The sequence below is a fragment of the Chionomys nivalis genome, chromosome 3 (genome assembly GCF_950005125.1).
Source record: "Chionomys nivalis chromosome 3, mChiNiv1.1, whole genome shotgun sequence".
NCBI lineage: Eukaryota > Metazoa > Chordata > Mammalia > Rodentia > Cricetidae > Chionomys > Chionomys nivalis.
In genome coordinates, this window is record NC_080088.1 from 58,127,719 (window position 1) to 58,151,149 (window position 23,431).

Consider the following 23,431-nt stretch of genomic DNA (forward strand, 5'->3'; position numbering starts at 1 on the left):
TCAGGGAAGAAGTGTGGGTTTGGGGTGGGCAGTCCCCCATCAAATCCTGGCTTTCCGCCTGGACTCCGGACAAGTTGTTGACTGTCCTGGAGTCAGACTTCTGGCTGCACCCCCAGGAAAATAAATTTCCTTGCTGCATGGTCATGAGAAACAAATGAGGTTTGGTGGTAAAACTTGCAGGTGACTCACCTGGCTTGGAGTAGACCACAAAGTTAACTCGTTTTTATTATTACTTTCTCATTTCCGTTCGAGCCTTTCCCAGTTTTTACTCTGAACTTTCCACAGAGACCATCTTTCTGTTAATAGAGCTCCTGATGGGTCTTCCCAGACAGATCTGAAAACACAGCTACCTCCAGTCCAGGACTGCTCACAGCCAGCTCAGTCCAGGACTGCTCACAGCCAGCTCCTGCTGGGGCCTGGCTCCTGACTCACACCGGGTCATCACTTCCCTACAACGACTCCATATACTTATCTTAGAAACATCCTTTATTGGATGGGCTCTACTGCGATTGGGGGGGTGCCCTCTGGATTTTACAGTCGTAATTTCCATTGATTTGAAAAGGTCCATGTGGTTTCTTTATTGGAGCACATAAAAATTACCCACTTATCACAGTTCAGGGGAATTCTTTAATAATTCACTTAATTTTCAAGTGTTCTTCTTTACCATGAACTCACCAATCAAAACACAAGATGCGGGCGGGAGAACCGGCTTAGCGGTCAAGGGCACTTACTGCTCTATTGGAGGACTGGGGTCTGAACTCCATCACTCATATTAGGCAGCTCACAAATGCCTGCAACTCCATCTCCAATGGATCTGACATTTCACAAACATGTTCACGTGCACATACACATAGACACAAATAAATATATTTCTTTGTTATATAATACACACACACACACAAGGTAGGTTTCACTGAATGCATTGTTATCAAAATTTCTTTTCCCGGGTCTCGAATCCAGGACCTTGCACAGTCTAGGCCAGCACTTGTCCACTGAGTTTCATCACCAGCTCCATCAAAATATTCTGAATATCAAACTTCTGCCATTGTAGCTGTTCATACCACTTACCATGAGGTGTGTTTTTCTTTTAACTTATTTTGAGAACATTTATTTTCAATCTTTTTATTAATATTAATTTTTTTAATAAAGCAGTATCCTTTATTAAAAACAAAAATAAATAAATAAAAATAACACACTACACTGGGTTTGGGAATTCCTGAGACCCAGGTTCACATCCTGGCTGTGCTGCTAATATGTGTTCTCACCGGAGTTTTAACCTTCCTTGCCGTTCTCACAGATGTAATGCTGTGTTAAGTATGCTTGCCTTGAGGATTAAACTGGATGGCATACACGTGGCACTCAACACGGATGCTGGCTTAGGGCGGGGTCTCGTTCTCTTTTAAGAGGTTGTCCCATTGTTTCCCTCCTTCCACATCTCTTATCTACGTACTTCAGTTCCTGCTAGGACCAGCTTCTTCCCGTGGGGGTGTTACAGGGACTAGAGGGACATGCTTGAGTGAGGAGACGGGCAGCTGCAGAGGGACACGGTAGAATCGTAGGATCCTCTCACTCTAAGAGGTGGGGTCGTGAGGCTATGAGGGACCCTAGAGACAGCTCCCGTCTGTCAAGTCAGGATCTTTCTATGTCACCTCTATGGATGCGTGTTTAGCCTTTGCTTTTTCACTTGCCATAACTAGAAGACGTGACACCTGCTAAGAGAGCTGGATGAGAATGTCATTTTGATAATCATCTCAACACTACTGCTCCTCAGCCCTGGCTCCATAAGCACCATGTAGATGCTTGTCCTTGTCCTACTTCATAGACTGTATCATTTGACTGCTTTAGATTAGTTGAAAACATATACAAAGTCCCTCAGTAGTTCCTCCTCTCAGCCAGTGACAGGAACTCTGGCTCAGCCACTCTCCATGGGTTATGTGGTCTTTAGGACCCCAATAACCAGCATCATTCATTCCATCAGCAGCCTCTCCCAGAGAGAATAGCATACATTCTAGCAGAGTGGACTCATCAGTGCAGAGTTGCACGGTCTCTGATCAGTCAAAGCTCGTGTTTATCTGAACACAGCAACTGGGGCTGCCTTAACATGACTTTCTTTGAATGCGCTGGGTCAAATCCCTGCCCCCTCATCCCTCTTGTCTATGTGTCAGTGTTTAGGGCCAGCTCTCAGCCAATCAGAAGTCTTCTCTGGCTCCCATCCCTGTCATCGGTGGCAAGGGTGAAAAGGGCGGCACAGAGATGGTGGCTAACCATGCAGAACACTGACAGAATCCTGGGCGTTTGGCGAGGGAGAAGTTACTGGAACCTTGGGGAGCTGCTTTGTGCCTGATTACTCCACCTCCTCATTCCCAGATGTTCTCAGATCGAGTCAAGGCTACAAGGAAAAGCAGTGGCAGAGAGGAACCAGAGATGGCATTAGGCAGGTGCAGGGAGCATGCCTTCCAGAGGTCCTCACCCAATCGTTGCCCAAGAGATTGGCCTCTAGGGAGTACCTACTTGAGACCTAGTCTGTGTGACAGAGCCAGAAACCCGAAAACATTTATAACTTCCAAACGAATATTTAGGTCCATATTCCCATTTTAGCTGTGTTTGCTAAATGGCCTGCCATGGCCTGTGATGGAAGGCAGTCTAAAAGGATTACTGATGGTGGTAGAAATGGCTTCAATACAGAGCACAGTAGTTCCTGTAAATACTTATAATAGCGGTATTTATTGCGGTGTTTATTATTGTGTGTATGCTGAGCATCCTTGATACAGAGATGGGTGCTGAGGCAAGGGGACATGAGCGATGAACACCTGTGGGATAGGTGAGTCTTGTAGGTGGCTCTGCATTGCTACTGTCTTTCTTCTCTTTAAACTGCAAGGGAAAGAGAAGACAAGGGAAAGGTGTGTGGGCCGTAGGGGCAGTGAGCACCCTAGTACATGTGGTCCATAGGGGCAGTGGGCACACAAATACCCATCCCTTTGTGCTCCCATGGTGATGACTTCCTGAGAGGTGGGTGACTCATACCTAGAGAGGCAATAGCTTCAGCTCAGGGTTGCAGTCTCAGCAGATATCATCACCCTCAGCATGGAGAGAGAGGGTGGGGAGACTCATCAGACCACTGTGGGCTCTGCTAGAACAGGTTCTCACATCCCCATAACAACCAGCACAAACTAGGAGGCAAGGCCCTTCATCAGAAACCAAGTAAACTTCTCGAAATTTGCCTGGGCTGAGAAAAAGAATAGAAAAGAAAAGAAAAAGAACAAAAGAGAAAAGAAACCCTGGGGTGAACAGCAGAGTGGAATCTGCTGCCCAAGGAACAAAGTGCTGGTTCAGAGGTGGATTTACACTGAATTAAAAGAAACCAAGGAACTGGGCTTCTATACTTTGGAGACAGGAAGATACCAACTTCAAGGCCTGTCTGGGCTACAGAGTGAGTTCAAGACCAGCATGGGCAACTTAGTGAGACTGTCTCAAACCAAAAAGTGAAAATTGAGTAAGTAAAGCTGAGGGTGTAGTGTAGTGATGAAGTGCTTGTCCAGAACGTGCAAGACCCCGGGTTCAATCCCAATAACACACACACACACTTGCCCAGAACGTGCAAGACCCTGGGTTCAATCCCAATAACACACACACACACACTTGTCCAGAACGTGCAAGACCCCGGGTTCAATCCCAATAACACACACACACACTTGCCCAGAACGTGCAAGACCCTGGGTTCAATCCCAATAACACACACACACACACACACTTGTCCAGAACGTGCAAGACCCCGGGTTCAATCCCAATAACACACACACACACACACACACACACACACACACACTTGTCCAGAACGTGCAAGACCCCGGGTTCAATCCCAATAACACACACACACACACACACACACACACTTGTCCAGAACGTGCAAGACCCCGGGTTCAATCCCAATAACACACACACACACACACTTTCCCAGAACGTGAAAAACCCTGGGTTCAATCCCAATAACACACACACACACACTTGTCCAGAACGTGCAAGACCCTGGGTTCAATCCCAATAACACACACACACACTTGCCCAGAACGTGAAAAACCCTGGGTTCAATCCCAATAACACACACACACACTTGCCCAGAACGTGAAAAACCCTGGGTTCAATCCCAATAACACACACACACACACACACACACACACACACTTGCCCAGAATGTGAAAAACCCTAGGTTCAATCCCAATAACACACACACACACACACACACACTTGCCCAGAATGTGAAAAACCCTAGGTTCAATCCCAGTAAGTAACACACACATACTGAATAAGGAAATGTCTGCTTCATGTATACTCATATTCCTGTACAGAGTTCAAACTCTATACAAAATATCACCTATGCAAGAGCAATAAAATGTGCCTGTGGACAGAATTCCTGAACTGTTCTTTTTTTCCCCCAAGAATAAAAAGACTTATTCATTTTTATTTTATATGGTAGTGTTTTGCCTCAATGTATGTCTGTGTACCATGTGTTCAGTGCCTGCAGAAGCCAGAAAAACGTGTAGAAACGATCCCCTGGGACTGGAGTTAAAGATGGTTGTGAGCCACCATGTGGGTGCTGGAAATTGAATCCAGGACCTCTGTAAGAGCATCTGGTATTCTTTTTCTTTTCTTTTCTTTTTTTTTTTTATTTTTTTTTTTTTTTGGTTTTTCGAGACGGTTTCTCTGTGGTTTTGGAGCCTGTCCTGGAACTAGCTCTGTAGACCAGGCTAGTCTCGAACTCACAGAGATCCACCTACCTCTGCTGGGATTAAAGGCGTGCACCACCACCGCCCGGCTTCACTGGTGTTCTTAACTGTTGAGCCCTTTCTCTGGCCCCTTCTGAATTCTCCTCAATTGCAAATCAAGGCAGCTCAGAGCTGAGTTGTTCTCTAACTCTCTTCCCTGCTACCCAAGCTAATAAAGCAGGGTCGCTGTCACCATCCCCAGGACCTAACTCTGCTCTCTCAGTGAAACTCTGATGAGTCAGCCTCCTATCCTCCGGGACAACATGCGAAACATTCGTAGCGGGTTTTCCTTTCCCTGCTGCTGTGCCTGTACACACGGAAGCCTTTCTCCTTAAAGCATAAGTGTGCACTATTAAGAGGGGAAAGAAAGCCCAAGTCTCAGACTGGGAAGAAAATATTCACCAAACACTCATATGATGAAGAGGCTCTGAGCAAAAGACACAAAGAACGTCTAAAATACCATGACAAGAAAACAAACTACTCAATGTCAAAATGGGCAAAAGCTCTGACACTGTAACTGGCCAAAGAAGGTACAGAGGTGGTAAATGTGCAAAGAAGGCCAGCCCACCCCATCACAGAACTGTAAGTCAGAATGACGACAGTATAAAAGCCATAGACTACCAAAGGCTGGTGACTGTGTGGATAAACAGGCATGCTTACTCGGTCCTCCCAGCAGGAACACAAATGATAGGAATAGCTAGGAAAACTGTTTAGCAAGCTCTTAAAAACTGCACACGCTTCTGTTGTATGAGCTGACAATCACACTGAAAACACCCTCACGAGTACCTACACACAAAAGCTTATGGCAACATTGTTTATAACTGCTTCAACACTGCAAACAACAGGACCCAAGTTTGCTTCCCAGCACTAGTGTCAGGCAGGTCACAGTTGTTAGTAACTCCAGCATCAGGGGTGTCCGATGCTTCTGGTGGTACCTGCATTGATACACACACACTCACACACACAGTAGTAAGATTAAAATAAATCTGAAAATTAAAAATATTTAAATAGATTACTTCAAAGAAAACATTCAGGTGATCAACATGAAAAAGAAAAATGCCCTTCAGTAGGTGAACAGACAACTTCTACACCCATGTAATGGAATGTGCTTTAATGACAAAAATAAATGAGTGACCAAGATATAAAATACGTGAAGAAAACTTAAATGATTTCAACTTAAATAAAGAAGCCAGTCTGAGCAGACTACATAGTACACAGTTCCAATAACATGACATCTTGAAGACGGTAACACATGGAGATTATAACATGAGACTGGTGGTTGCCAGAGCAACCATCAAAGTAGGGCAAAGGTAGGGGATAGACAAACAGCACACATATGTCATGTATGAAAGCATAAGAGTGGTCATGGCAGTACACATTTGCTCAAACCATGAAAAACACAAAGAGAGAAACTTAGTCTTCTAAAGTGTGTACTTGGCTAATACTAATGTGTTAGCATCTCTTTACTGGCCCTAACAGATGTATCATCCCACTACAGAGGGCAGCAATAGGGGAAGCTGGGTGCCTGGAGACACAGGGAGGGTGGGAATTCTCTGTACTATCTGCTCAACCAAAAAAAAAAAAATGAATCTAAACTGTTCTAAAAATAAAGGCTATTAATTTAAAGACATACACACACTAACCACAAACCCTGATTCCTGGCAAAGCAACTAAATTAATGATGTGACATTTCAGAGGGCTCCTACACGAGTGGGAAAGTGAATTAGCATTAACTTCACAGTCCAAAGGTTCACTTCCCCAAGTCCCACGCTGGTCACCAAAATGCCATGCAGAAAGCAGTGCTGAGAAAAATCTCCAATGTCGTATTTATAGCTTCTCTTTTACTAATTTATGCATACTTCTGGTGCAGAAAGAGATTTTTTTTAAATGCCAATTCCTTAAGTACATGAAAGAAAAAAAATTCACTGTTTTCCATAGGACAGGTAAACTTAAGAAAAATGAAAATTTCCAGTTTCATTTTTTCCCCCCTGGAGGAGCATTCTTAGAAACAGAGTGAGTTTCTTTGCTCTTTGGGGGCTGGGCGCAGGATGCGATCGTGGTCTGTACCATGAGCATGTTTTATACAGTTAAAAGCATTGAGATTGAGTTTCCTTTTTTTTTTTTCCAATATTTTTCAGCCTCAGTAGTTTGTCATACCAGTGAGTCAGTGAGGCAGGAAGGGAGCCCCTTTCTTACAAGCTCCAACAGAGGCCACTTTCCTCCCAGGCCTTTCTGCTTCCTTAGTTGCCCTAGGGTGTCCTTTACACACTTTCTCGCGATGCAAATTTGCAGCCCTCGTTCATGCATGCTAGGAAAGAGCCGAGGTCTATTAATCTCTTCGGGCGTAGTCTATTAGTTTCTGACATAAAACCTGGAGCCCAGGGACACAGGTCACCAGGGTGTTGGCGAGGGGGAGGCCAGAAAGGAGAGCAACATGGGGCATTTGCGGGGCACTTTCAACTGCAAAGATTGTTTCTTCACACCACGTAATACTTAGAGAAAAAAAAATCTGGACTTTGACAGCAGCTCACACGTGTGTGAACCGAAGACGTCACACACTTATAGTAAAAGGGGATTATATGGAAAAGTTGTTGAGTGGATGGAAGTTGCCATGCGGTGTGTACATTCTAGACAGGGTGCTGCTGGGCTAGGACTTGATCTATCTGCAGAGACATAGTTAAAGCTCTAGGCAACAGAGACTATGAAGGAGGTCAGCCAGGGTGGACCTCAGGCTAGTGATGACAGCCACAGCGGACTGGGGGCTCATGATCCCAACACCCAGGGGCTGGCAGAGGGCTACCATCTGGTGAAGACATGGCAAAATGGACTCAGGGGCTTCTGAGAAGTGTGTGGAGACTAGAAGACAGACCAAAGGTCAGGGAAGTGAGGCTAGGGTTGAGAAGGACCATGGCAGGGGGAAATGAGGGGCTCACCACTCCCCAGGGACACTGGAGACCAGAGTACTGTAAGAAGACATCAGAGGACCCTTCCTATCCTACTGGGCACCCAGACACCGCATGGACAGAGCTGGCCGGGTATCAGTATTGCGTAGGAACCGGGGTTAACTGCTATAGAGACGTACGCAGATGCACACATATGTGACTTCTCTTCATTCCTCTGTATATCAGCCATATTTTTCATTTCCCAGCAATACTTGAAATTACACATGTCATTGTGCCATTAGAAAGTTCTGGCCTTGGGATCAAAGGTTCTCTACCCTTTGGGGGCCTGCAGTTGAATGCAGGAGACCTGTACCCATCCAGCAAGATCAGGTGCTGACCATCAGGCAATTGTCAACATGCTCAGCTTCAGTCAGATCCACCCTCCTGCAGATGAAATACCACATTGAAAGCAGAGAGTGGATTCTAATTAGGCTGTTCAGGTCACAACTCAAAGTTTTCCCCCATTCAAGACCTGGCTTCTCCAGGAGCTATGGCCTCCCTTCACAGCACAGCTGAAGTAACTAGAGGCGGTGCATAACAAAGCAGAGAGGAGCTATGGGGCGAAGACAGATGGAAGGATCCTCAACTCACCTTCCATTTTAACAACTGTATATCCTAACTCTGCTGTTGAGTAGCATCTACTATCCTAGGACTTCCTGAGTTAGGGTGGCCTCATCGTTGGCAAAGAGCATAAAACCTTTCTGTGACAAATAAAACACATACAGAGCATTTAAAAAGCAATACGAGGTCACTTTCTAGAACTCAAAATAAATACCTGATCCTACATCCACTTTCCTTCCAACCTTAGCATTAGCTGAGAACATTAAATGGGAAGGCAGAAACCCAGGCTCTGTATGACAAGTGCTCTGTTGGCATATATATTCAGAGAAATTGCCGTTTCCCTGGGGTCGTCTTTTAGAAAACTCAGAATGAGGTAATATTCTAAATGTCAAACTTGCTGGAAGACATTGGTCCATGATTTTTCTGTCTTTGCAAAAGAAGGCAGAGCACACATAACAAAAGTAACACATTTTAGCAAATGGCAGCGTAGTGCAAATTTGAGGAAGCCAAGGATTGATGAAAGTACCTCATGCAAAATATTTGTGCAAAAGTCTAAATAAGACGTGCACAGCAAAGTAAAAGAAAATAGATCAGGCACATAGAACAGAGTCTATTTAAAAAAAAAGAAGAAGAAGAAGGTTGATTTAGATTTCAAATCAGTAGTGTAGGACCACTGAGGTATGATCTGTCTATCTGTCTGTCTATCTATCCTGTTTAAACTCCTTTCTACTCCCCGTACCTTCTCTATCTAGAACATTCTAACAGATGATGCTACTTGAAAGAAATTTTCTTGGTAAAACCCAACATCACCCCACCTGACACTCACTTCTGAAAAGGGCCTCACTTTCCGCCTTCCTTAGACCAAAAGCAATATGAAATGAGGCCTGCACGGAATGGCACTGTTGGGATGTGCAGAGCTGAGATGCCGAAGGACCAATATGACCACTGTGTGACATGGGCTGGAGACAAACACGGCATCTAGGTTACACTTTCACTATGCCTGGCCTATTTGCATGCAAACAAAAGAGATTATTTTTGAAAGAGGGGTCCTCTTGTTTTTGTTTTGGTCCGTTGGGATGGCTGTGGTCAGGAAGGAGTGGGGGGTCATTTTCATACACTGGCTCGCATGCATTGTGTTGGCGTCACTCTTTCCTCTCCTTTCCCCCTCATCATCTACTTCTAATCCATTAGTGGTTAATTTTGGATTCCTTGTCACTTCTTGCTAGACTATAGCATCAGTCTCCTGGCCATGACATTTCCCTGCTTACATGACCTGTTCCTTGTTCCTCACAAGTGAGGTCCCTCTTCTGAGCAAGACACTCAGTGCTGTTCACTGTCTAAACCCAAATTCACTTTTCTGGCTTCATTGATCATCCTCTACGAGGTACCTGCTGCTTCTATCCTGCATTTGCTCCTTTCTGACCTCCAGGCCCCATGAAGACTTTTTGCCTCTGTTAATGTCACATAAGCTGGCCCTCGTGCTTGGAACCCCTTCCTTGTCCTCATAATGAAGGATCCTTTATCCCTGCCGCCTTTCTGTTGACCTCATCCACTCTTTTCAAGATATCCGTGTCTTCCTCACACTCAGACAACACTATTTATTCACCCGTCACAACAGTTTCTTGTTGGGTTCAATTTCCTTGTCCTGCAAGCTACAGGGCTGGGACCATTGTTCTCTCCCCTTTGGATTCATGGTACTTGATACATAGTCGCAGGTCCAGAATGTGGCTCAGTGTATCTGCTCATTGAAGGCAGGGTTCTGCCAACCAGCAAGGCCGGCATCCTGCTGTTACTCTAGGCCTCTAGTTCTTTATGACATCTTCATCATGAATGTAAAATGTTTGACATGTGAGGAAACTGACTTTCAAGGATGTTAGTTCCCTTACCAGACACAGACACAGCCTGTGACTTCAAATAGCCAGTGGGGTATAGAATTGGGTCTGTTTTAACTGCTAGTGCGTCATGCTATGTGACTGGTGTCAGAGCGACAGAAGGATGGCAGCATACTTTTTATTTTTTTTTAAACTGTTACGTGATTGCTGAATGGCTCGACACTTTGCAAACAAGCCCCTTATTCTGCCTACTATTTGTGCCACCTTGAGCTGGCAGCTGGATCATAAAATTCTTTTCCGTTGGTGGAAAAGATCTAAGCCATTAGGCAGCTGCCAGGATTTGGGGTTGACAACCACAGAGAGTTTTCAGCATGGGTCCTGGGCACAGAAACAACGTGCTCCGTCGCATTCCTCCCACCCTCGATGCCTCTCCTTTCCCTCACTTTCTCCTTATCCTCCGAAAGTCTGAAGCCACTCAGCTTTCCAGCAGACACAGAAACTGTAGCTTAGAGAAGTTAACAACCTGTGTAAATTTCCTTCAATACGAGGAAATATTTCCTAAGGCCCCCTAGAACTGAATTCTTATTTGGTCTTCCCTCCAAAAATGAGTAAGTAAGTAAACAGACAATACTGTAAGCTCATGTGAAAATACATTTACAGGCATTTACGAGTCTGGGTTTTGGATCCCCTACTCCACTCCTCTTTCCTGACCTCCATTTTCCCTGATGGTCATGAACACTTAAGTCAGAGAAGCCTGGAAACAGAACCAGGAATGAGCCAGGCCAAGCATGTTCACTGTTCTGATCTCTGCTCTCCGAACTCTCCCTTTCTTCACTGCTTTCTCAATATAGTTCCTGTCTACACCCAAATCACTTCCTTCCAGGGCAGAGATCTCAGAGGAGAGCCTGGCTGACTCCCTTGAGGAGGTGGTCTGACTGGATTCTGACGTGCGTGCGGCTGTCTCTGACAGATTTCCTGCCTGCTTTGCCCTGGTTAGTGGTTATTCTCTCTACTCGAAGGTTCTTAGATGCATGTACAGAAAGTCTAAGAAAGTCATACACTCGGGTGGAAGCAGCCACGTGGGCATGGAGCCCTGTTCTTCACTGAAGGTGGGCAGGCTCTACTGACTGACTGCATTCTCTGTGGGAAATATGGCCTATAGCTACAGACACTCAAATCCTTTGGGGGGGGGGAAACAGGATTCAGGCTTATGTGAGTTTTCTAGATTACAAGAAATATTGGCCATTGATTTTAATGAAGGCTTTTGTTTTATTTTGCAATTTTGATGACTCTGGGAACCACTTCTTGGTTATGACCTTTACTGTCCACTCTCTAATTTTGTTCCTGTCCCAGACTACTGGCTCTCTCCTGGCTCCTTTCCCTATTGCTTGGTCACCAGAGCATGTTTCATGCCACCTAGTCTATGGCGGGGGTATGTGTGCCCGTGTACATGAAGACTCGTGTTTGTGTGTACATGTATGTGTGTATAAGCCTGACGTCACGCTTGGTGTCTTCCCCAACCATTCTCCACATTAATTTTTGAGACAAGGTCTCTTTCTGAACTTGGGAGTCACTGACCCCACTAGACTGATGGCCACGGATGCTCTAGGCTCCACCTGTCTTTGCTTCCCCAGCACTGGGATTACAGGTGTGCACCATGGCTGGCTTTACATGGTCCCAGGGGATCGCATCCAGGTCTTCTTTCTTATACAACAGGAACTTTACCCATTAAACCATTTCCTGAGCCCTGAGTTCAAATCTCTGCAGATAATCATAATTTCTTGTGCTGTTAGAAGTAACTTCCCCAACACACACAGGCACAGACACAGACACAGACACAGACAGACACAGATACACACAGAGACACACAGACATACACAGTTAGACACAGACAAACACACAGGCATACCCACAGACATAGACATAGACACAGACACAGACAGACAGACAACAGGCATATGCAGACACACAGACACAGAAAGACACACACACAGACAGACATAGACATAGACACACACACAGAGACAGACACACAGGCACACATACACACAGACACAGGCACACAGACATGTACACACATACACACACACTTACATGCATATACACCCACGTTCATGCATACACACACACCAATCTTACATAACATACAGAGCTAAGGCCTAGAATCAGACTGGTTCTGATAGTTTAGTGATGTTCAAGACTGAAATTTTACCCGTGACCAATAGGAAAGAACATCTGCAGTTATGAAGATTAAATAAGATAGCATGATATAGTATCAAGTAACACTATTCCTGCCAGAGAGCAAGAACTGTCCGCTCCGGTGTTCACCCTTTGTAGAGTGGCCGTAGCTTCTACACAGGATCCCCGTCTGATTCACCCTCATTTCCCCAACATTACTGAGTAAATTAATAAGCAAACAGTCCCAGCCTCGGCCTTTCTAGTCCTGACTCACTGCAGCCTGGCCCCACTGATCTTTCTAAACCATTTCCCTCACACTCGCTCATTCTCCCTTGGATCCCTGTTGTCCTGACAGAGGTCAAGAGGTCAAAGTAAAACTAGTATCAGAGGCCAAAGCAAGCCCTTCCAGACACTGAGTGAGCCGGTCTGTAAAAGTCAGGGCATCTCATCAAATGATTATGATGTTTACCTTTCTAATTCCCGAAAAGCAAGACCAGGCTGTCCTGCCTTGCCTTCCACAGGACAACCGTATGGAGACTAATTTGGAGAGGGGCAGACTGGCAGGCGTAATGCCGATTCCGCCATTCACACCTCACAGGCTAGACAGAAACCACAGACCCACACACTCACGTCTGGCATCTCAGGGTCTTTGACGGCCAGGCCTGTGTAGAAGCTCACCTTCACCAGTGGAGTACTTTACATTTAAAGCTTCCCCTTACTTTATAGGTGTGGGTGTGTGGTCTGCATGGATGTCTGCGTACCACGTGTGCCTGGTGCCTGAGGTCAGAGGAGGGTTGTCTAACCTCCTGGAACTGCAGTTATAGATGGTTGCAAGCCACCCCGTGGGTGCTGGGAATCAGATCCAGGTCACCTGGAAGGGGAGCAAGTACTCTTAATTGATGAGGCAACTCTCCAGTCTGACCACAAGACTGCTATAAACAACCTTGCCCTGAGTTTAGCAGGATGATGTAAGTTTACTGTGGATTTGGCAATTGCTGTCAAAGAATCCTTGTTTCATAACTGCACGGTCTAGAAGCAGACACTGAGTGTGACATGCTTGCCGCTTCCATATCTACGTCACGTAGTCCGTGCCATCTTCTGTTATTAAAATGCTACTTTCCGCTTCATGGTTAATTTTTGGATCTATCCATCAATTATTAAACACTATTAAACATTTAGGTTGAGTCTTGGTTTTTATTATATTAAATAATGGTGTGATAGTTCTGTGCATAAATCTGTTTCTTTGTTTCTCATTATTTAATGAGCTTCCACGAAGGTGAAGTTATCGCAAGGCATATACGCATTTTGATAGCATATAAAATGGTTGTTCATCTGTCTCAAAGAATTGAAGTAGAAATGTGGGCATAGCCATCCATAGGAACTAACGCTTAAAACAGTCACTGCAACATCGAAGCAGAGAGATGAACACAGGGCACACATCCAAAAGCCTGTAATCTCAGATATTTGAAGGCCTAAGGCAGGAACGTTACAGGTTCAAGACTCGCCTGGATTACTAGTGAGTTCTGAAACTGTATAAAAGGGGCTAGAGACATTAGCTCAGCTGCAGAGTGATTGCCAGCACTCACAGAGCCTTGAAGCGGATGTAAATATTAAAGTCCAAAAGGCGGAAAACAGATTTTCATAAGCAATTCTTGAAAATCTTAACAAGGTCCCCGATTATGGGGCAGGATTTTACTTCAATGTTTTGGGCATTCCACCTTACTAAGTGAAGTTTAGGTGGCTCTGTGGTTTGGCTCAGCGTATTCTCCTGCATTTAGCCTTCCCTCATGTCTACAGTTAGGAGGTCAGCTGGTGTACTTTCTAGGTTATAGGTACGATTCTGTTTCCTAGACCTCCCCTTCCACCAATTACTTCTAATGATAGTGTCTTCTAATGGAAGTGACTTTTAGTGTGGCAAAGCCAGGAACTCAACAAAGAACAATCCACAAAACCTATTCCGATGTCACCAGTGTTACACATACTCATCTTTCTCTGTGTGACGTGCTATGCAATTCTATCACATCGGTAATGTAGGCTCATGTAATGAGTGCCAATGCCAAGAACAAGGAGATGGAGAGATGGCTCAGTGGTTAAGGTGTGCATTGCTCTTGCAGGAGATCTGAGCTAGGTTCCCAGCACCCATGTCAGGAGGCTCATAATTGCCTGTAACTCCAGTTCCAGGGACCCAACTCTACCTTTGGCCTCCTCGGGCACCTGCACTCATGTACACGTACCTACTCACAGACACACACAACTTAAAATACTACTAACAAAATATTTAATAGATAAAGAATGACGCTATTCCCCATGAGTATCCTGTGCTGACCTTTGATAACTGTGTATCCCAGTAGCCCCCAGTTCTACTTTCCACATCCATAACCATGGTAACTACCAATCTGGTCTCTGTCTCTGTTACAATGGCAGGTAAGTGGAAGAAGAAGCTTGTAACGTGGGGACTGGCATTTCACTTAGGGTAATTCCTCAGAGATTCATCGGAGTTTTGAGGTGTAAAAATAGCTCATCCCTTTTCATTGCTTAGCGTTATTCCATGGTGGACATGTGCCAGGCTTGTTTAACTCCTCACACTAAGAGCCGTTTCTTTGTCTTCTTCTTTCTTTTTTTGAATTTGACTGTTTTAAACAAAGCTAGTGTGAATGCTTGTGTGAACACAAGTTTTCATTTCTCTGAGATAAACAGCAATTAATACAGTCACACAGTTATAGAGTAAGAGTGTGTTTATATTTGTAAAAAATCATCAAAGATATCTCCAGAGGGCCTGTGCCATTTCAACCCTACCCAAACAGAACGGTACTGTTTCTCTGCATGCTACCGGCACTGGTGGGGCCAGTGGCTGGTTTTGTTTTGTTTTTTTTAAATTTTGAACACACTAATAGAGACGTGATAATAGTTTGCTGCTGCGCTAACTTTCATTTCAACAAGAGTTAATAATTCTGATCATCCTGCCATGTGGTGATTTGTCTTCTTTGGAGGACTCTCCTTTTACATGCTTTGTCTATTTCTAATTGGATTATTGATTTTACTGTTCTGGCTGATGAATGAAAATGTGATCATAGTGTTTGATTGCTATTTATTTAATTTTTGGCAAGATGAATATTTTGTCTTTTTTAAAAAAAAAAAAAAAACAACTAAGTGAGTAGAGAGCCAGGCATAGTGACACAGTTCTGGAATTCCAGCCCTTGAGAGGTAGAGGTACAAAGATCTAAGCCTAAGCCCACCTGCCTAACAAACACACGAGAGGGAGAGACAGAGAGACAGAGACACAGAGAGAGACAGAGACACAGTAAGAGAGATATTGCCTATTGAATAATTAACTGCATTGGGTTTCTTTAGCCATTTTTTAATTGCTTCTATTTCCAATTACACTATAAAATAAAACACCACTCATTTAGTGTGTATTTCCTCTGGTGCTTTCAAACTCTCAGATTCTTGATAAATATTTGTTTAGTTGGTTGAAACTCACTGTAAGATGGGGAGGACAAACTAGGTTTACCTTCTGGTTAGTTGAGTGTTGTAGGTTTTCCCAGTTTTGCCAATTTCGGGCCGTCATTTACTAACCAGCTCACATAACCACATGTTCACTCATTTCTATTTTTATTAGAACTTTACTCTCATTAAATATGAATACTTTGAACCTGAACGATATGGATCTATGCTAATCAGGTTGCTTATACTTATACAATGGTTTCCTATTAGTACAGATGTTTCCTGTTTAAAAGACTTATTTTACCGATGTGTGTGTGTGTGTGTGTGTGTGTGTGTGTGCCTGTCACCAGGTGTGTGCAAGTACTTCTAAGGAAGCCAGGAAGGCTGTTATATTCCCTGGAACTGTAGTTACAGGTAGCTGTGAGCTGCCTGATATGGGGACTGAGAACTGAACTCAGTTCTCCTGGAAGAACAGCAAGTACTTTTAACCCCGTAGCCACTTTTCCATCCCAAATTTTGGACTTTCTTTGAAATGGTCTCGCTCACTAGGTAGACTCGTTTGGCCTAGAACTCACCAGGATAGAGTCAAGTGTCCAGCATCACAGAGATCCTCCTGCCTCTGCCTTAAAAGTGCTGGGGTTAAAGCCTGGGCCACCACACCTGGCCATGTATTCTTTTTTGTTCAAAGCTTTCCAAGAAATGATTGTACTTCTGTCTTCCAGTTCTATTGTGTTTTTTCTGTCTGCTTACTGATATAAACTATGGACGCTCCCTGAGGTTTCAGTTAAGCCTGTTTGACCACCAAAATCTTTTTCCGAGAAGCCTCAGATAAGACGCAACAATACAGTCCAGAATCTGTGTCGGTACACCAACCATGTGAAATGGTAGCTGTACACATTCCTTTGTTTCTGAAATCCTTTCCAAATCAGTTTTGGGTTGAAAAGGAATTATTGATTTTGTTCTTTGCTTAGTTTGTTAACGTGGGAATAGGGTATTTCAGGTCCAGCTGAAGACTTTATGTCATTTCTATGAAGACTTATTTCCAATTATGTTTATCTGTGTGTACGAGCACATGGGTACTCAGAGCCAGAGGTATTAGATTCGCTTGGAGCTGGAGTTACTGGTGGTTGTGAGCTGCCTGGCATGGGTGCCCTTAACTGCTGAGCTATCTCTGGAGCTCCCAACCCTGTGTCAGCCCTGTGCAGTTTACTCAGGAGTCAGGTATTATTTTTGTATCAAACTTTCTCTAGAAGGCATCCCTCTGGGCTGCCTCCCCGTTCTAGGCTCCCTGAAGCCAGTTCTCTCTGTGCAACTGAGAGCGCTGAAAAGGCCGCCGAGAGTCTGGATACTCCTGGACATGCTACTTCTTCACCTTTCCATGGCATTTGACACCGAGACTACCTTCTCCTTCGTGTAATGTTTTTGTCCTCCAAGACAACCTAATCCCTTTCTAGTGTCTCACCCATCTCTCGAACACGGTTGCTCAGTTTCCCAGGCTGCACTCTGCACTCTCACCATGCTTCTTCCTTTGCTAGGGTTGTGGTAACAGAGTAGCAAAGACCAAATAAAGAAACAATACATCTTCCTCCCTCCCGTCTTCCCTCCCTCCTTTCTTTTTCCTTTTCCTTTCTTCTTCCTTTTTTCTTCTGGAATCCAAACGTACCAGATGAAGGCATCTACTGTGTTGGCTCCTTCTGAGCACTGTCAGGGAGGACTCTGCTCCTGGCTACTCTTCTTGACTAGCTGGCTTATTTTCTTCCCCGATGTTTGTTTCTCTACCCAAATGTCCTTGCCTCATTTACAAACTTAGGCTAAGACACACTCTCATGACCCCATTTTCCTTTATCTCCGTAAAAAGCCCCATCTACAAATATGGTCACATTCTGAAATAGTGAAGGATTAGATTTCAACATGTGGCTTGAGAGGCAGGAGAAGGGCCCTTAACACAACCATTGGAATCACCTTCTCCATTACAACTCATGTGCATATCGCTCAATGCAGAATTTTTGGCCAATATGCTTTGTCCCTCCATGAACACATCCTTGCTCTTCTCTTCTTGCATTTCGGCCTCCACGATACCACTTTAGACCTGGTTGACTCCAAGTCCCCAGCCCCTCTTTCATGTTCATTCTAGAGTGCTCTTCCTTATCTTCTTCCATCAAGGTTTTCCAGTTTTCATCGAAACTTCTAAACCCGCTAGCCTGCTCCCTGAGAATTCACCCATATGAGAATTTCGACTACCAATTCTACTTATGATAAGGACTCTCAACGTCTGCCCTGCCCCAGGTCTTCCTTGGGCCGGCACTAACATGTGTGCGATGCAGACATCTCTATCTAGCCGCTCAAACTCCCTGTGAGCAAATGAACCCCTCATAGGTCTCCTCCCTCCATTTGCCCCAAACTCACTCCATGCCTTTGTTCTCCATTATTAGAGAAGCTACTACACGCTTGTATCTTCTTCTCCCTTTCCCAGCCTCCACACACGTGAAAAACAAACAAAACAAAAAACCAATCAACTAAACAAACAAAAACAAAGCCTGGCATGGTGGCATACACCTTGAATTCCATCACTCAGAAGGCAGGGGCAAGTCAATGTCTGTGAGTTTGAGGCCAGTCTGGTCTCCATAGTCAGTCCCAGGACAGTTAGAACTAGGTAAAGAGACCGTCTCCAAAAACAAAACCTTAATAAGAGCAACAAAAGAAACAAAACCAGAACAAACAAAGCCCAAGCAAACCCTGTGGATCCCAGTGCTCACTCGTCCTTTCTGCTCTGATGCTGCCGTAACTAGATTCTGAGCCATTTCCTGTCTTCCATTAACCCTTTGCTCATGCTTTCTCCCCGCACCTTTTTTGCCCTCTGTTTCCTTTCCCAGGGTTCAGCTTCCCACTGGAACCAGCCACTCAACAGAGGCTGTCACTGTCCTTGGGACCAGCTTGCTTCAGGTCAGCCCTCTAGAAATATAGCTAAGGATTGTCTTACCAAGCTCCCAGGACACTGGACACTTCTGGGGAGGGACAACAGGACTTAGGACACCAAGCTTCCCGAATTCTAGTCCCAAGAATGTCATTATATGGCTATTTAATCTTTGATACGTAATTTTCTTTTCGTTTCTTAACCATAACAGTAACTATAAAGTGACAAATAAAGGTAATTAATAAAGCAAAATTCTAAACCCTTTATATAGAACATCATATTTAAACCTCACATCCACACACGACTGTCAGCCACACTGGAAGAAACTGAAGTTTAGAATGACTGAGCAGCTTGTCCAAGCCCAGAGCCAGAATTGTGTCTATGTGGGGTCTGGTATTCAAATACCCAGCAACCACCAAAACCAGAACAGCACAATTCAAAGCAAAAGCCTGGAGCCCTAGCCGTGGACTCCCACCATTTCTGAGTGAACACAGACACACACACACAAAAATCACTGTAGTTCTTGGTTTCTTTTTTTAAAAAAATCAGCTTTTAATTTTCTTCCCACAGACATGCTTCAGGGTTAAAAGTGCAGTAAAAAGTAAACCCACCCATGCTTCTAATGAGTATTGTACACACGCAAGAGTCGTTTACCAAAGGGTCAAAGAGCACCATTCCTTCTGCTTTTCCCTATAAGCTGAGCACATTAGAGATTGCTCTTTAATAGAGGGTTTTTTAAAAAAATAAATTCATGATTTCCATTATGAAGGCTTCATAAATAGTCATTTATTTTTAAATAATTGTTCCTATGGTTTTTCTCATTATAAAAATGGCATGAACAACTTTTATGTCATCAAACTTTTATTGTCATATATTATTGCATCCTAAAAGATGGACCAGCCGGGCGGTGGTGGCGCACGCCTTTAATCCCAGCACTCGGGAGGCAGAGGCAGGCGGATCTCTGTGAGTTCGAGACCAGCCTGGTCTACAAGAGCTAGTTCCAGGACAGGATCCAAAACCACAGAGAAACCCTGTCTCGAAAAACAAAAAAACAAAAAAAAAGATGGACCATTTTGTTAGACAACGTATAACATAAAGTATAGCTAGTATATTTGGTTTGTTATTAGACAGGATTACATAGCCATGGGGGAAATATAGATAAATAACCCTCTCTTCTTAGTAACATGGAGAAATTGTTTGTGAAATTTAACATCTGCCGCCTTGACAGAGAAAAATGATAATTTACACCTATGAGTTACATCAGTTTTATTTCTGCTAAGATTCAACACTATTTATTGCTATTTATTGCTCATAACGTGCTTGGGGCATTGAAACAAAGAACGACTTAAACAAGAACCATATAGACAACAGTCTGCGATCATATAGACATCTGCAGGCAGCACCAGCACAATTCAGTGGGATCACGCCTACAGTTCCATGAAAACTCGAAATCCTGAAATTTTTTCACATATACATGAAATTTTAAAATTTTTTCCTAGAGAGGAAAATAAGTTTTACTTGGAAAATAGTCTTTAATCTTCTGAAACAAAAGCAGCAAAGGCCGTTCTCAAATCAGTAAATGCTGGGGTATCTGGGAGGACATCAAAACGCTGTAACAATAAAGGGGAGCAAATGATGATGCCTCCAGCTGCCCGAGCAAGAGAAGGGAAGGCATGGCTCCCTCCAGGAAGTCGTGTCCTGGGAACCTGCCACGGCAAAGCAGGCAAGAGCTCTGTAGCCTTGAGAGTCCTCTCCCTTTTCTCTACTCAGCTGTTAATGAACATTCTATACTGTCTGTCCGGACACCATTGTGAAGTGTGACGTTAATACAAGACACTAGTTAAGAACACAGCACACCAGGCATTCCCCCGACTCTGGATAACTGAATCACTTCCAGTCGCCCATGTCTCAGTTTTTTGTTTTTTGGTTTTTTTCTTTTTTGCTTTGTTTTTCTTTTTTCTTGTACTTTGTCACCCCCAAGAATCTTCACAAATACCTAACTCTTGGCCATTCAAGTTTCCAATTAAAACGAGGGGTAGTAATTTGCATATCCCCACATACTTTAAATGATCTCTAGATTACATACAATGCCTATACCATGTGAACGAGCTACAGCGGGAGCCCTGTGCTCACTCTGTATAAGCACAGCTGTAGGCCAGCTACATTTCTATCTTAAATGGAAAGATGCTCACAGTTGGCCCCTGAGTCCATGGATGTGGAACCCACGCATTCACAGAACTGGCTATGCCCTTCCTCTGAATTTTCTTTGACCTTTTTCCTCTTGTGTGGTCTTAGTCTCTATTTGACCAAACGACTCTGATGTCAAAAAAAAAAAAAAAAAAAAAAAACAGAAAGAAAGAAAGAAAAGAAATCTGCTTCTAATTTCTCACCACAACGCTTATGCATTTACCCCCCCCCCCTTTTTTTATTTGTAGAAACAGAGTCATTGTAGGGGAAAAAAAAAAAAAGGAACATTTTCCAGTTACTCTTTTCAATAAATCGCCCTCTTGCTTCTTGGGACTCTCACTTTGGGCCACCCTTGGGCATTGCTCATGAGAGCTTGGGGCATCTGGCAGGAAGGACAGAAATGAGAGTATGGTCTCCAGTCTCAGACTCCTGCTGAGGCCATAATCTAGAAGCCACAGCACAAAGAGTAGAAGCAATCACTCACCATCTGGAATCCATCTTGAGGTGTCTGAAAGTTCTGGCACAAGCCCACCGCGAGTCCGGTTGTTTAAGTCTGTGGCTGCCCCCAAGGAGTCACTCTCGCGCTCTTGCTCGCTCCTCTGCCTTCCTCAGCAATGACTGTGTACCCCGTTGACTTTTACTTAAGAGTTCTTCCTCTTTTCTTAGACTTGAGGAAGATATTTTAACCCTTTCCTTGCTTTGTAGATTATTTGATTTGGGTCTAAACCTTGAATTTTTAAAAACAATTCAGTGCCTTTGGTTCCAGACACGATGTTCAAGTGAAACTCAGAAGCCCAAGACACTGAAATCAATAGGCTACAGGAAAAAGAAAAAAGCAGGAACTACATAAGATAAAGTTTTCTTGTCTGAATGAAAAAAGGCACTGTCTGGAAATTGTGCTAAAACAGCCAAAACAAAATTTACCAAGTGGGATTTTTTTTTAATGGGTGCTAATTTTTTTCTTTTCTGTTTTTATTTGTTCTTCCTTCATACAATACATCCTGACCGCAGCCGCCCCTCCCTCCACACCTCTCAGTCTCCCCCACCCCCCCACAATCTCCAGTTTCCCTTCACAAAAGAGTTGACCTCCCGGGGATTTTAACTGAACATGGCAGCAATAAAGTTACAATAAGACTGGGCACAGAGCCTTACATCAAGGCTGGACAAGGCAACCCAGTGGGAGGAAAAGGCGCCCAAGAGCAGGCAAAAGAGTCAGAGACACCCCACCACCACCTCTGTTAGGGATCCCACAAAACCCCCAAGCTAAACAGTCACAAGATATATTCAGAGGACTGGTACAGACCCATGCAGGCCCCATGATTGCCACTGCAGTCTCTGTGAGTCCCTTTGAGCGGTGCTTGCTTGATTCTCTAGGCCATGTTCTCCTGGTGTCTTCCTGGTGTCCTTGACCCCACCGGCTCCTACAATCCTTCCTCCCCTCTTCCTTCCACAGGGTTGCCTGAGCTCCTTTGGGCGTGGGTCTCTGAATCTGCTCCCATCAGCTACCAGAGGAACCCTCCCTGATGGCAGCTGGACAAGGCACCAATCTGTGAATATAGCAGAATATTAGAATATCACTAGGTATTAACTCATTGACTTTTTTTTTTTTTTTTTTTTGTCAGCTGTATTTGGTTCTACCCTAGATCTCTGAGCCATCAAGTTTCTGGTTCCTTGAGTGTCAAGCGTGGGTTCCCTCTCAGGGCTTAGGCCTCAAGTTAGACAAGCCATTGATTGGCCACTTCCACAAGCTCCGAACTACTGTTGCCCCCAGTACATCTTGCAAGCAGGCAGATGTGGATTGAAGGGTTTGTGGCTGGGTTGGTATCCCAGCCCTAACATTGGAAACTTTGCCTGGTTACTGAAGATGGTGGGTTCAGGCTCCCTATCCTCCACTACTAGGAACCCTCACTAAAGTCACCCTCGTCGGTCCCAGGAAGTTCTCACTGCACTCGGCCTCCACATCACCCCATGAATGCCCCCTATTCCAATTGTCTCTCCCTATACTGCCCTCCTCCACCTGATTCCTCCTGTTCCCATCCCTACCACACCCCCAGTCACCGCCAAAATCGCCACTTCCTCTTCCCAGGAAGGTCCATGTGTCCCCCTTACTACCTCCTGTTTCTTAGCATTTCTGGGTCTGTGGATTGTAGCGTGATTATCATTTACTTAACATCTAATATCCACTTATGAGTGAAGAGACATCATATTGATTTTCATAGCGACTGTACAAGTTTGCCCTCCCACTAGCAATGGAGCAGTGTCCCCTTGCTCCACATCCTTGACAGCATGAGCTGTCACTTGTGTTATTGATCTTAGTCATTCTGACAGGTGTAAGATGGAATCACAAAGTAATTTTGACTTGCATGTCCCTGGTGGTTAAGGCTGTTGAACACTTAAATGCTTCTCACCCATTTGAGATTCCTCTACTGAGAATTCTATGAAGTGGATTCTTATCTAGACAAAGCTGGTCAGTAGGCCATGTGGTCTTTGTCATGGTTCATAGGCATTAGAGCTCTGTAAGACTATTGATTACCTCCCTCCTTGGAAACATTAATAGCACCTCTGAACCCATGACAACTAGTCCTCAGAGAACAGACGTTCATAATTTAG

At 44.3% G+C, this 23,431-nt stretch overlaps 1 protein-coding gene across 1 annotated transcript in view; it reads right to left on the reverse strand.

Annotated features, from left to right (window-relative positions):
• Cd86 (CD86 molecule) overlaps positions 1-21,417 on the reverse strand; it is a 60,610-nt gene extending 39,193 nt beyond the window's left edge. Inside the window, exon 1 of the mRNA XM_057765160.1 lies at positions 21,306-21,417. Coding sequence (XP_057621143.1) covers positions 21,306-21,319 — 14 coding nt within the window. The 5' untranslated portion in view covers positions 21,320-21,417. The remainder of the gene's footprint in view (positions 1-21,305) is intronic.
• Positions 21,418-23,431: the final 2,014 nt, after the last annotated feature.